This window comes from Brachionichthys hirsutus, chromosome 2, assembly GCF_040956055.1.
Source record: "Brachionichthys hirsutus isolate HB-005 chromosome 2, CSIRO-AGI_Bhir_v1, whole genome shotgun sequence".
Lineage (NCBI taxonomy): Eukaryota > Metazoa > Chordata > Actinopteri > Lophiiformes > Brachionichthyidae > Brachionichthys > Brachionichthys hirsutus.
The window spans coordinates 14,443,778-14,457,269 of record NC_090898.1 but is presented as its reverse complement, the minus strand read 5'-3'; the positions used below and the strand labels follow the sequence as shown (position 1 = coordinate 14,457,269).

The 13,492-nt window shown below is 41.6% G+C and overlaps 1 protein-coding gene across 1 annotated transcript; it reads left to right on the top strand.

Moving 5' to 3' along the window:
- The first annotated feature begins 2,764 nt into the window (after positions 1-2,764).
- nt5dc2 (5'-nucleotidase domain containing 2) lies at positions 2,765-9,310 on the top strand. The gene is made up of 14 exons (XM_068745309.1): positions 2,765-3,103; positions 4,905-5,089; positions 5,166-5,240; positions 5,339-5,394; positions 5,558-5,651; positions 6,134-6,262; positions 6,851-6,911; positions 6,998-7,100; positions 7,191-7,292; positions 7,377-7,458; positions 7,551-7,637; positions 8,012-8,152; positions 8,322-8,386; positions 8,616-9,310. Exons 1-14 carry the CDS (start codon positions 2,770-2,772, stop codon positions 8,875-8,877), a joined length of 1,776 nt encoding a protein of 591 aa, XP_068601410.1. The 5' UTR covers positions 2,765-2,769; the 3' UTR covers positions 8,878-9,310.
- Positions 9,311-13,492: the final 4,182 nt, after the last annotated feature.

The following is a 13,492-nucleotide window of genomic DNA, read 5'->3' as shown; positions in this document are numbered from 1 at the left end:
AAAGACAATGACTGCTGGACACCTGGCCTCCACCACCAGGGGTCCACTACTGACCCCTGATGGTGGAGGACCTGCACGTACGCCATTCTGAGGAGACACATCTTATCCTTTCAGATGTTATCAGGGTAGTAAATGTTTACCATCGGAACACTTCCAATAATAGCCACCACTAAAATAAACAGTCATCAAATGAAATCAATAATTCCACTTACCGGTAGTTAACGACAGGTTGGTGTTCCACAGACTGGGATCTGCCTGATCCAGCTGAGCTCATATTCTTGCAACATGTTTGCACAAAACTGTGATTAACTGACTAAAATGCTACTATGAATGAAAAATACCTTATTAAAAATGTTTGTTTCCCTTTGCTGTTAGGATTAAATAAAGGGATTTAAGTTTATGTGGGACTGAGAAGGTGAACAGATTGCCAAATAGTGGGACAAGTCCTGCCATCTAGCGGTCGTTAAATGACAGTTCATATTTCCAGACAGCTTCCTTTATGACGGGAATAAAATCTTTGAAATCATTTCAAAAGTAAAGTTTGTGTTGAGCACTTAAAAATCAGCCTAATCGTCACAAATATTCTTCTAGAAATAGAACCACTCTAAAAGGTTTCATCTTGTCCCATCCCAAGTTTTAAAGCTAGTATTTTCAAAATGTGCACAACCAGTTTCATAATAAACCAAACTATTTGAAAAACTTTAACCCTATAAAGCCTGAACCATTAAATAATGACCAGAAAGACCATTAAAAAAACTCCACAGAAAGTAATATGACCAGCATTTATAGACCATGTGCTCACTGCATAATTCTTGGATCTACTTTACTTTAAAGATGATCTTTAATACACTGCATTCTAATATGTAACCCAATTTCACTTGTTGCAAAGTGTTATTCAAAATATTGTTTTATTCGGTTTTTAATGATGGAACATAGATGCAGTGTGGGAAATTAGCTAATCTGCCTGTTTTTGTACAGAAAATGAATTCTTGTAGGCTCATGGATACATGGATGGCTCATTCTTGTCTTATGTTGTTCTCCTGAGGTAAGTGGCGATCAATTTATTATTATTTATTAATTTAACTGAAGTTCATTTTTCAGAATCAAAAGGCTCATTCTGTGTTTTTGTGCTTTTGTTTTAAATGTGCAGTACAGAGCTCAACTGGGACAACAACAAAAAAGCACTGCCATTTTTGCACAGGCAGCCCGAGACAATCACTCAATAGATCACCCATCAGGCCAACAGTACACAAAACTTGTGTACATTGGTGTGGGTGGTTTGTTGCCCATTTAAATGTCCCCATTTACAATATTTTCAATTCTTACTGCTTGTTTTACCTCAATATCATACAAACTATCTGGCCCATACATATTTAAAATATCCAAATACTGATGATGAGTAATGCATAAAATTGATTCAGCTGTTTGTTTACAGATCTTTGAGTGTGATTTGGAATTTGGCCTGCAGGTCATGCACCGACCACGTGAAGACGGACGATTAAAAGTAAATAAATAATACGATTGCCAATACAAACAATTCCTGTTGGCCAATACAAGCAGGCCTAGACTTTCGCACAGTATATATATAGCCTTGTCATGCATCTTTAGTGATGCCTACTATGATACACTAATTACCTAAATTACAGCAACATAGCACGATGCTGACAAGTTATCTGGTAAATCTTACAGTAGTTGAGCTGCAATGACATTAGATTATTTTGCAAGCTGGAATTTATTTAAAGATCCCATATTTTACCCTTTTTCCACAAGTTAACGCGGTTCCCAGACACTTATGTGAAATATCTGTGACAGTCTTTGGTTGAAATAGCAAACAGATGCTGCAGGACAGCGTCCCTCTTTTCTGTCTCATACGGCTCTGTCAGAAAAGCGTCTGAAGCAAAACTAAGTTCATTGCGCTGCGTGCACGCAATGACTGTGCATGCACGTGCACGTTTTAACAATGTGACGTCACAGTAACAAAGATTTCTGCCAGATGCGTTTTCAGTAGGTGATTACAGAAGAACGCAGGATTGAGTGGATGGTTTATTTAGCTGTTTTTGGGGTTGATAATGACCCAAACGCTCCTTTATAGTGTAGAAACATGAGAAAAGTGAGTTTTTCATAATGTGGGACCTTTAACACTTTAAACTGTTATTTGTCAATGACTGACTTAGTGTACCAGCACATCATCATTATTTCATTAATCATTAATCATCGACATTATGGCAAGGCACGCACACACACGCACACACGTGTTATTTACATCTCAGCAGTTCACTGTTAATAAACTACTCCATATCACTCCAATCACACTCTGCGGCAGCCACCTCTAGATTTTAATCTTTATTCTTTCACATCTTCTCTGCACCCCCTTGTGCTTTGGTTTGACTCCTGGAATCCAGAAATACACAGTGGGATCGAGCAGCAGATGTGGTAAGAGCCAGGCCGGCGTCCATCATCGGTGGCTATCCGTAAAATGCTAACTTTAACTAATTTAATTTACTAGTCCAGCTCTGCTTCTGGATACTTCAGGAGAATTTGCTCAGAAAGTATTTTTAAATAAATGTTTTCCTAAAAATGAAAAAGGCTGCGCAGATGATTTTAATTAGCGCAGAGCCACGTCTCGGACCGCCCCCCTAAGCAGATCCATTGTTTTCATTGGCTCCTGGGATGCGCGCACCGCCTATGAAATGCAAGGGGCGGTGCTAGCTTGAGGATATCTGTTTGTGTACAAGCTTTGGTGTTGTTTTTGCGAGTGCGGCGGTGAAAATGTCGGTCAAGGCGCTTTGCACAGCGTTAACCCGTGTGCTGCTGACCGGGGGGAACAAGACGCCACCGTTGGTGCAACCGGGAAACGTGAACAGACTTTCTACTTCCAGCAGGTTGTCAAAAAAACCGGGCAGCGAGCAGCAAGTCTGTGAAGGCGAAGGCGAGCCGTCAACCAGCGAGCCGCCGCAGAACCGCACGGCTGGAGAAGGGAAGCCACGCAAGGAACCCGCGGGCGCTCCCGGTAAAACCGGCCCGAAGAGACGGCCGCACGCTCCGCGGGACCAGAAGACCTTTCTGTGGGGTCGTTATAATGAGCTGAAGCGTCTGGTTCACGGTAAGAAGCGGTGTCTTTGTTAAAGTCTCCCCCCCCCGCTGGGAAGCGTCCACGTCCACGGGGCTGTTCGCCGCCGCCGCGAGGTTGATCAACAAATACATTATATGATCACATTTAATGATTAGGTTAACAGGCTAACAGCACTTAAGGTATCTGTGGTCATTGTTCTCCTGCAGCTCTATTTTTATTTTTATTTTTTATCTTAAGAATAAACATAAACTAGCAAATATTAGCATTGCTACGTTCAAAGGGTTACAATGAAAACAATATTCACAAATGTGAAAACGTAGAGATATTCCTCTTCACAAAAAAATAATTAAAAAAATTACAGTCAACAGTATATTCTCCGCAATTATTCAAATTAGCATAATCAGTTTCAGAATTTTCCAATGTCTTTTACATAAATAACAAATTTAAATGTATTTTACCACCGGCCACAAATAAAACTGCACATTAAGGTTTGTTTGTTTGACTCTAGTAAAGCACATCTGAAAATAGCTTAGTTCAATAAATGAGTTCATTTTATCTTTTTTTTTTTTTTCCTGACAAACCGTTCTACACACCAAACAAGAACTGATGTGTTTATTTCCATCCATGAATGTTTGTTTCTGTTCCATGATTACGAGTTGGATGAAGGCTCAGCTCCTGCTCGGCTTCATTTTTGGAGCAGACCTCAAATATTCCAAAAGATTTCAACATAAAAAGACGCCGTCCAAGTACTGAAACTGTGCCTTTTACTGTTTAAGGACTTCTCTCGCTGTAAGTTTAACACGTCCATGACGGCCACGCTGCAGGGGAACGAACATGAGCATGGGATTAAGGACTTTGGGATTAAGGATTTAAAAAGAAAAACACCAAAACATCAACGCTCTCCTCATCAATATTAATTTAAATAGTCTAATGCCAAATATCCGATTTCTGAAACTGAAATGTGAGATTGTTCATATATAAATGATTCTGATTTGGTTTCTGGTGTTTGAAGCGTGTGAACTTTATATGCAGAATACCGGGTCTGTGTTAAGGGTGAGTAATTTCATCAGCCTGATCTTTAAGGTGATTCTTGATGAAGAATAGAGCAGAGTAGAATCCCTGGAGATGCAGCTTCATTTAGCCGTCTGGGGTCATGATGGTCTTTCCTCACGTTTACTGGCAACACTCTGAGTTGTTGTCACGTTTTGTTTTCAGTAAACAAGCAGTGGATTCGCGTGAAACCTCGTTACTAGTTACTATCTTCAACGCTGCATGGATTGTGAATTTTATCTACCTTTTTTCTAGAAAAGAATTCTGACCTTATCTAAGTTCTTTCATCACCTCATCTGTTAGTTTTATTTTTGGTTAACAAGGGACGATGCAAAATCAAAACAAAAGCGTCCGACAGGCGCAGAGAACGACGACGGCGTTTGAGCCCCCGAGGCCGGCTCCGTCGGGAGCGGATTGTGGACTGTTTGTTTAATCTTTGTCCACCTGTTAGCGGCGTGCTGCGCTTATCAAAATAGTAGCCGGCTAAAAAAAAAAAAAAGTTTCAAAATAAACCTCAATTCAGCAGCTGAAGAATGTTTGTGCTTTAATTCAGGATCTAATAAAATCACGCGGTGCTTTTAAAGGCTGTACAAAATGTTCCTTTTGGTGGATTTTAGGGAGCAGACGCTTCGTATTCGTATTATGTAACTTCAGGACTTTGCCAGCCGTGCAGCAGCAGCAGAATTAGTCATTTCCTCTTTGCTGAAAGGAATAATCAGTGTGTGCCCCCCCCCCCCCATTGTAAATGAGGCCTTGCATTTTGTTCCCGGTCTGCTTTCAGACCTGATCCCCCCCGGGGCGTGTCACCCCCTCAACGCCTCCACCATCTACGCCAACAACGAGGTCGACCTCGATGACGTGGACATATATGGCTTCGATTACGACTACACGCTGGCTCTGTACTCCAACGCGCTCGACGAGATGATCTACAACACGGCGAGATCCTTCCTCGTGGAACATTTCAAGGTGTGTGTTGTAGTATTTTTGCGAGTTTTAGTAAAACTGCATTTGGGGGTTAATTAATTTCTGTCCTGCCCGACAGTACCCCGAAGGCATCAGGAAATACGATTACATTCCCAACTTTGCAGTTCGGGGTCTCCACTACGACATCCAAAAGGTAAATCCTAAGGAAGGGATTCTGAGAAATTGTTGCTTTCCTTTTCACGTAATCACAATTTTAATTGAACTGTTTTTTGTTTTTTTTCCACTCACTAGGGTCTTCTGATGAAAATGGATGCCTTCCATTACATTCAGCCGGGAACGGTGTATCGGTAATTGTGCTGACTATCTTTCACAATACTAGTAATACTGAAATAAAATGTTGTGTTTTCTGAATTGCTGAGTATGTTTTCCAAACGCGTTGTTGTATTCTGATGTATTTAAAGTGTGTTTTTAGGTTCTAATGCATTCGTGTGCTTGTCTTGCTGTCCACAGCGGACTGAGCCCTCTGTCAGACGAGGACATCCTTCAGCTCTACGGGGGGACTTTCCATGTCCCCCTTCTGGAGGCCAGTGGCTTCTACGGAAAGGTCAGGACGGCTCCTGCGCTGTAAACACACGTCTAGTATTACCTTCCATGTTTCATTTGGCACAGATGGCGGGGAAAGCTCTGCTGAACTTAATAGCTTCAACGCTTCTAATCTCTTCCAGCCTCTCTCAAACGAGGCTGTGGCTCAGGAATAAATCAACGAGGGTCCCCAGATAGTTCAAGTATCTGGCTTTGCATGGCTTCATTATTACATAAGCGTCGGTGTTCAGTCCGGAACACTATTCCGCTGACTCAGCAGTGTTCCAGTGCCTAAAAACTCGACGTCTCTGTCCAAATAAAGCGATTTGTTTTTGATGCACTCGCAATCACAACAAGTAGAAATCTTTTGAGTCGCTCAGCCACAAGCTTAGACTAATAGTTTCCAGTTCCTCAGCGCCTGTAGCAGGAAGTGTGCCTCTACCCAACACAAAGTTGAACATTCGCTGCATCCTCCTGTAAACATTAAACGTCTCTTTGTCACAGGGACCAAAGATTAAACAGTTCATGGACATATTCTCCCTGCCGGAGATGACGCTCTTGGCTGTGGCAAATGACTTTTTCATCTCAAACGATATCGAATACGATCCGGTTCACCTGTTCAAAGACGTCTCGGTGAGTAAGATCCCTCCCCCCCCCGCCGGGTCTCATGGTATGAAATGTTACGCCTCAAAGCTGTAAGTCACGAGGAGAAATACACTGGTTTATTGTGCTGGACTGTTTTCAGACACTGTGCTCTTCAGCTGGGAGCTCAGGAATCTGCTGAGCTCACTTAACTCATTGAGTGCCAGCCGGTTTCAGCTCGGCTATAAGAGTGCCCCAGTTTTCACGTATTTCCCCCGATTTTCCAAGCCATCACAGAATACTCTTTATTATGACCATGCAAACACCGAATGTATTAAAAATGAAAGATTAAAGTTTCTTCATTCATCAGGAAAAATAAGTGTGTTCCGGAGTTATTGGCCGTCGAAGAGGGGCAGATTTTAATGTCAGGGTTGGTAGTGAAAGTTTGGGTTTCAAAAAAACATCACTCAAAGAGTTAAGTTTTCAGTGGACTCTTGTGGGGAAGAAGAAAAACACCGCCTGACTTTTTTATAAAGCGCCTCGTCCTTTTGGATTGCTCCTTGTGAAATGCTGAAGTTAGAATGGATAAAAGCCATCAAACTGTTGATCTGCTTCCTTTGTGTAACGTTAAATCCACAGGAAGCTATTGGCATGGTTCATCTCAAAGGCTATATGTACAAGTGGATCGTGGAGGATCTCGGTGAGAATCTTTCTCCTCCTTGTCATATCGGTGCAGCTCACTGCTGCAGATGATGATGTAACCCCGCCCCCCCCGTCTCTTCATAGCAAAGTTCATCCAGAGAGGAGAGGAGACTGATGCTGTTTTACATCGTTTGGTCAGTCAAGGGAAAAAACTTTTCCTCATCACCAACAGTCCCTTCAGCTTCGTGTGAGTGTTTCGTTTATCTTTCACCCGCGCTCGACTTGTGACGAATGGAAATGGATGCTAGTTTTTTGTTTTTCTTCTTCTTCATCCCAGAAATAAAGGAATGATTCACATGGTGGGAAACAACTGGAGAGACTTCTTTGATGTTATCATTGTGCAAGCAGACAAGCCTCACTTCTTCACTGACTGTGTCAAGTGAGTGCACGTTTTTTGGATTTAGGGATACTGCATTTAATCGGGTTTCTTCAGAGATGTCCTTAAATGTCGCTTCGCCTCCAGGCCTTTCAGAAGGCTGGATGTTAACGGAGACCTTCAGTGGGGAAGGATCAACACTTTGGACAAAGGACATATCTACAAGCAGGTCTGTTTCATTATATTCCTCTAAAAGCTGACCCCCCCGGTGGGGTGTAATCCAACAAAGAAAATGACTTGTGGTTCTCTCTTGCTTGTCAGGGAAACCTGTTTGACTTTCTCAAACTGACGGGCTGGCGAGGCTCAAAGGTTCTTTACTTTGGAGATCATCTTTACAGCGACTTGGCTGTGAGTGTGAAAACATGACGATGCATTTCAGTTACTGCGTTTAAACTAGTGTTGAAGCCCGTTCTAAGTTGCATTTAAGGCTTGAGTTTGTGTTCTTTGAGCAGGAATGTCAAATTCCAAAGTCACTGATCTACTTGCAAAATGATGAAATCCAGGATGTGGGAAGCTGCTTGTTTTTGCTGAGCATATTTTGTGTTTCTACTTATGTTCACAAGTTGGTTGATTATTATATTTTCATGTGGATTATATTTCCACTGCCTCTTGCTTGGATACATGTAGCATTCATGCTAACCCTTGCTGGGAACTTCAGGGTGCTACAGTTTGTCACCGTACAGGCTGGAGTTGCACCAAAGCAGTTTTACTTGTTGTTGCAGGACCTGATGTTGCGACATGGTTGGCGTACGGCAGCCATAGTTCCTGAGCTGGAGCCGGAAACCAAAGTGGTGAGCACAAGCCGGTACTCGGTGAACCTCACCTGGCTGCAGGCTTTGACCGGCCTGATGGAGCGCATGCAGGTGAGACGTTCACCCCAGGATTCAAAAAGCAGCATGGACACACTTAGAATGCTATGACATCTATAAACGGCTTCGGTTCAGATGTTTGAAGGGTTAATAACAGCTCACACTTGGGGAATGGTGTAAATATTGCAATCTTTTTTACAAAACATTGTTTTGTTTCACCTAGACACATCGGGACTCGGAGTCTAAACAGGTTTTCCAGGAGTGGCAAAATGAGAGAGAAGAGCTCAGGTGAGTGCAACTGTCTTTTCTCTTAGAGCACTTTGCAAAGTGTCAGTTTATTTGTTACTTTTTTACCTCCATCTGCATGGCGGCTGTAGTTGGATCCCACGGTAGGCATATAAAACAAAGTTATTATACTGTAAACTAAAGTACACGATGTCTCATGATTCCTTTTTCCTATCTGTAATAATTTTTCAATGGTTTAAAATGTAATAATGCGTCACCTCTTCCGTCGCAGGGTGATGATGAAGAACCTGTTCAACCCGCAATTTGGCAGCATCTTCAGAACGTGTCACAACCCCACCTTCTTCTCCAGACGCCTGTGTCGTTTTTCAGACATCTACATGACCTCCGTGAGCTGCCTTCTGAATTACGACCCGGCTTACACCTTCTACCCCCGCCGGACCCCTCTGCAGCACGAGGCTCCTCTGTGGATGGACCAGCTTTGCACAGGCTGCATTAAGAAGCCTCATTTAGAGGAGATGTCTTACATAAGATGAGAGCTGTGCTCTCCCCAGTGACTGTTAGGATTTCATGCTTTAGGTCTGGTAAACACTTGAAAGGCTGAGGGTTTCTTGTTAAAGAAGTTGACGCACAATCTCCTTCAATGTAAGCAGACTTATTCTAAACTGTGAGCCACTTCCCTGATGAACTCACTAGATGGTGCTCTAGACTTTACTATCCCTTTCGTTTAAATTGTTTTGTTTTTTTTGGTATAACTTTGACACCGCTTAGGTGCTACCTGAAATGTTACTTCATTCGGCGAAGGGATCTTCTGCTGCTTAGAACATGAATTCATTCATTCTTAAGGTCATATGACGTTACTCTTAAATGTTTGTTGTGCAGTGGTGATACAACATTTTTAATGGGAATGCTAACATTTATCAACTGCATATTTTAAAATTTCTTAATAAAATTTTACAATAGTGGTGATTCATTATTAAATATCTATTTTTTTTAAAACAATATTTAAATTTAACCTTGAACCATTGGGTAACTGAATAAATTAGGCGAGGTGAGGTGAGTTGAGCATGTAGGGATATCTGTTAAATTCACCCGATTGGCCGGCCGGTTGCTAGGCAGCGCAGCATCCATTCATCCGAGCCGATCTCAGAATCAAAAATTCATTCACTTCCCGTCGCGAGCCCGAAGATGACGACGAAGGTACGGTAACCGTCTGCTGACAGTTTTCTGGACTGTTGTCGTGTTGTTGCAGCTGTGCGTGCAGACAACATGACAACAGCATTTAAATGGCTGCGAGAGCGAGTTAAATGGAAAAAAAAAGAAAAAGTCTCAAAAGTTAAACGTAAAGTCAATAGCCTGTTCGATACGAAATGATGAAATAATGACTCATGAATAAATGATAAAGAACCGATAAATCACGAGTATATTTGATTAAAGCATGAAATCCAATGTATAATTTCACAATTTATTCAGGATTATTACATGGCTAGATTTGTTTTTGCATCAAAGCGTCCTTTTTCAGTTTGAACTGCAAATATTTATGGTATATTGTCACATTAAAAGGAAGGTACTTTTATTTAGTGTGCATTCTTCAAATTAGACCATTTTACATTCAATTATTTATTTATTTCAACATTCCTGTATAGGTTTGATGATTCTCCAGACATTTGATGATTGAATGAAAACTGTTTCTATAGTTTTCATTATTATTATTCACTGAAAAATAATTGAAAATGTAGCACCAGTATTTTTTTTTTTACCGGAGACACAACATGTAAGGGTGTAAAAATGACACTAAGGAAAAGCTCGAAGCTGTAATGACTGATGCCAATTTGACAGCAGATGAAGAAACGAGAAATTGATCCGCCTCATTTACAGCCTTAATTTATTTGTCTGAGCTAATTGAGATGAATGCTTCATTGTGTTGATTAATGGGTGGCTCGGTCTATTGCTTGGCCGCCAACCTTTGATGAATGAGCTTGCACTTGTGTCGTAGAAGCTGCCAGGATGTTGCTTTTCATGTCTGCTGACCTCTTTGAATCCACTAATATATTTGGTGCAGAGGAAGCAAACCTCGCTTCTGATTGAACACATTTATTCCTTTGCTCTTCTACCAATCCACGTTTTCCTTTTGCATCCTCGCTCCTTCATTTCCTCACCTCTAAATGTGTCCGTCCTTTCCCTCCCCTCCTGTCTCTGTGCTTCCAGTCAAGTGGCTCTGTGTCTGTCACTGTGCCAGCCCTTGGAGGCTGTGCACTCAGTGGTTTTGTGTGTTCTCAAAGCTGGCCCTTCCACACAGCAATCTCTTCTATTATTAAATGTAATGAGACCTTTGCTTTTACAGCTGAGTGCATGTTTTTGTCTAGTGTGGGAAGATTTCCCAGTTGCAAATGAGTCTTTCATCGTCCTGCAAAGTCAAACAGGAGAAGCCCCCACATGATTTTAATATATTGCTATTCTTCTTTTTTTTTAATGCAAAAATAATTATAAAATCATGGCGTCTTTGTTAATTCATGAGGTTTGCTTTCCTTCTGGCCAACCTGCATAGGAAGAGCAGATGGGCTCATCTTGTTTGACTTGGAAATCTTAGTTTTGGCTCTGAAGAGGGGCCTCAAGGCTGCAGCTAATTGGCCCCTGTCAGTATCCTGGAGGGGCCTACTTTGAATTTACTGTACGTGTAATACGTAGTGAGACAGAAACACATCAGACTGTAAAGGGAGTAGCAAAGAAAGTGGTGGATAACATCAACCTCCCGCCCTCGAGCCCAAGCTCTGGTCAAAGACAGAAGAAAGTAAATAATAAAAATAAAAATAATGGTTATAAATAAATGGAAATAAAGATATCACGTCAATTCATTGTAACTATAATTGAACATATTTAACTACGGTAACTAGCGAGTTATTTACATTCTCTCTGTATAAAAAAACAGATGTCGAAATTCTCAGGAGATGTCCGAGTTCTTCAGACACTACATCCCATAATAATGCAAGACTTTGTGATTTTCTATCATGTTCTGTGGTTTCTTCCAATTATTTCCTTTGACTTGTACCTTTCGATTCATTCCCCTCAGCATCTTATTGAAGAAGCTCTTGTCCATTCGTGAGTCCCTTTCGTGTAATGAAGGATTCATTGAAACCTTCAGAACTCGCCTTGCCTTGGATTTGAGGTGGATTATTTATATGCTGCTCTGTGGACGTCCAGCGGCCTCTTCTGAGACGCTCCGCTCTTTCATCGTTGCGTATGCAGGATGCCCCCCACGGCATTCTGTCGATCACACAAGTCTGTGAAGATGTAGCTTCCTTCCTCTTCTTCTCTCACCCTGTCAGGCTTCGGTCTGACATCCAATGTGCTGCTGCACCCTTCTGTGAATTAGAGCCGGTTCTGGGATGTCTGGAATACAAGTGTTCAGTAATTAACATGGTCACCGCATCAGGGATGAAACGTGTAGCCTGACTGATGGGAACGTGGGGAGACAGTAGTTCGCCTAATGTTTTATTAGCACTACATTATGACTCATTATTGTCTTCGACACTGAAAATCTGCTTGATGTATTTTCTTATGTGAAATCTGCTGCAGGGACAACAAAGCAAACATTTAAAGCGTCACATTAATACTTAAAGTTCTTTTTTTTCCCCATACATTTGATGCATCATTGTTCTCCCCATTGAATTATTCATTTACAGGCGGAATTTGTGCATGCTCTTCTCAGAGGAGGAGCTAAAAACAGCTTATTAGCGTGAAAGTGTGCCGGCGTGTTAAGTGGGATTCATGAGTCGCCCCCACTCTACATCTGTTTCATGGAACCTTTATGTTTGCTCTTGATTTTCCCTGCACGCTGCCTTTGAGTAACTCAGTGGCAGTGAGCACCTTGTGCACATGCATTTTACGTGAGCTGGTTCACTTCTAAACACACGACAGCCTTATTATTGATAAATGTCTGAATCATGAGCCAGTTGCTCTTTCGGATTGTCTTTACTTCTCCCGGGAGGAGTAAAGAAAACATCGTCATTCCCTTCATGTTCCTAACCGAGGCGAAGAGAGAAGCTCTGATCCTGAAAAAAAACAACTGTTACACTAAATGGAACTCGCCAGCCACGCGGTAATCCTTTAATTAGCTTTTAATGATATGCAGAATAATGTTGTGGGTGACAAATGAAGCAAAGAGTTAAATGTACACTATAAACCTTTAATGGCTGCATTTGAAAATAGGGCGTGCGATCATATTTGTCCTACTGTGCTGCCGTACTGCACCAGCAGAGCTCACATGATATCTATTGATTTATCCTTGGCTATTTTAGTCTTTGTCTCATGATTCAAAGCATATCATCACACTCACATGCAGCAATCACCATTTCACTCAGGGATGGATTACAACTAAATACTTCATTTTCTTTAAAAAAAAAAACATGAAACAAATATTTATGGCTTCAAAGTGAGGCATGAGCTGAACCACTAACCCGTGATCACATGGAACAGCAATTGACCATTCATTCATTGCCCTGAAGAAATGATTCTGAACGATGACGGAGTCATTTCAGCGTGAAATCAGGAATAAAAGGATGCCGTATTCTTCACCGGAATGATTTCAGTCTTTTTCTTTCTGCACCAGTGAGCTGGTAGATAGAACATAGATACAAGAGGAAAGGAACCCCACACGGCCACAAACATTACTTTGAAACCTCCATGGTGACGAACCTGCAGTGTAACATGCAGCAGTCCCGGTGGGGATGAGCCTCTCACTGCCAGGACACCAAACACATTTCCTGACGCTCCCGCCCTCTCTCCCGTGATTTAGGTGACATTTACAGACTTTTACTTCTATTTTCAGAGGGACCTGCAATTAAATAAGCCTGTCTGGTACAGTGATGCACTTTGCTTGCATTAGTCGCATGTTTGCACAACCTTTAATACAAAACAAATAATGCACATCGGTATGCTTCCGAGTTTGGGATCAATAACGTCTAAGTTTAGCCGATTCATCTAGCCATAAAAACACTATTTCTGCCGTCCAGACATCTAATGTGAAAGATGAAATAGTAAACTCTGTTTAAAACTAAATATAACATATAAACATAGCTATTACCTAAAAGGAATTAACATCAGAAGGTTACTGCGAAGTGGTGAGTAAAGGATTTTATTTTGCTATCAAAG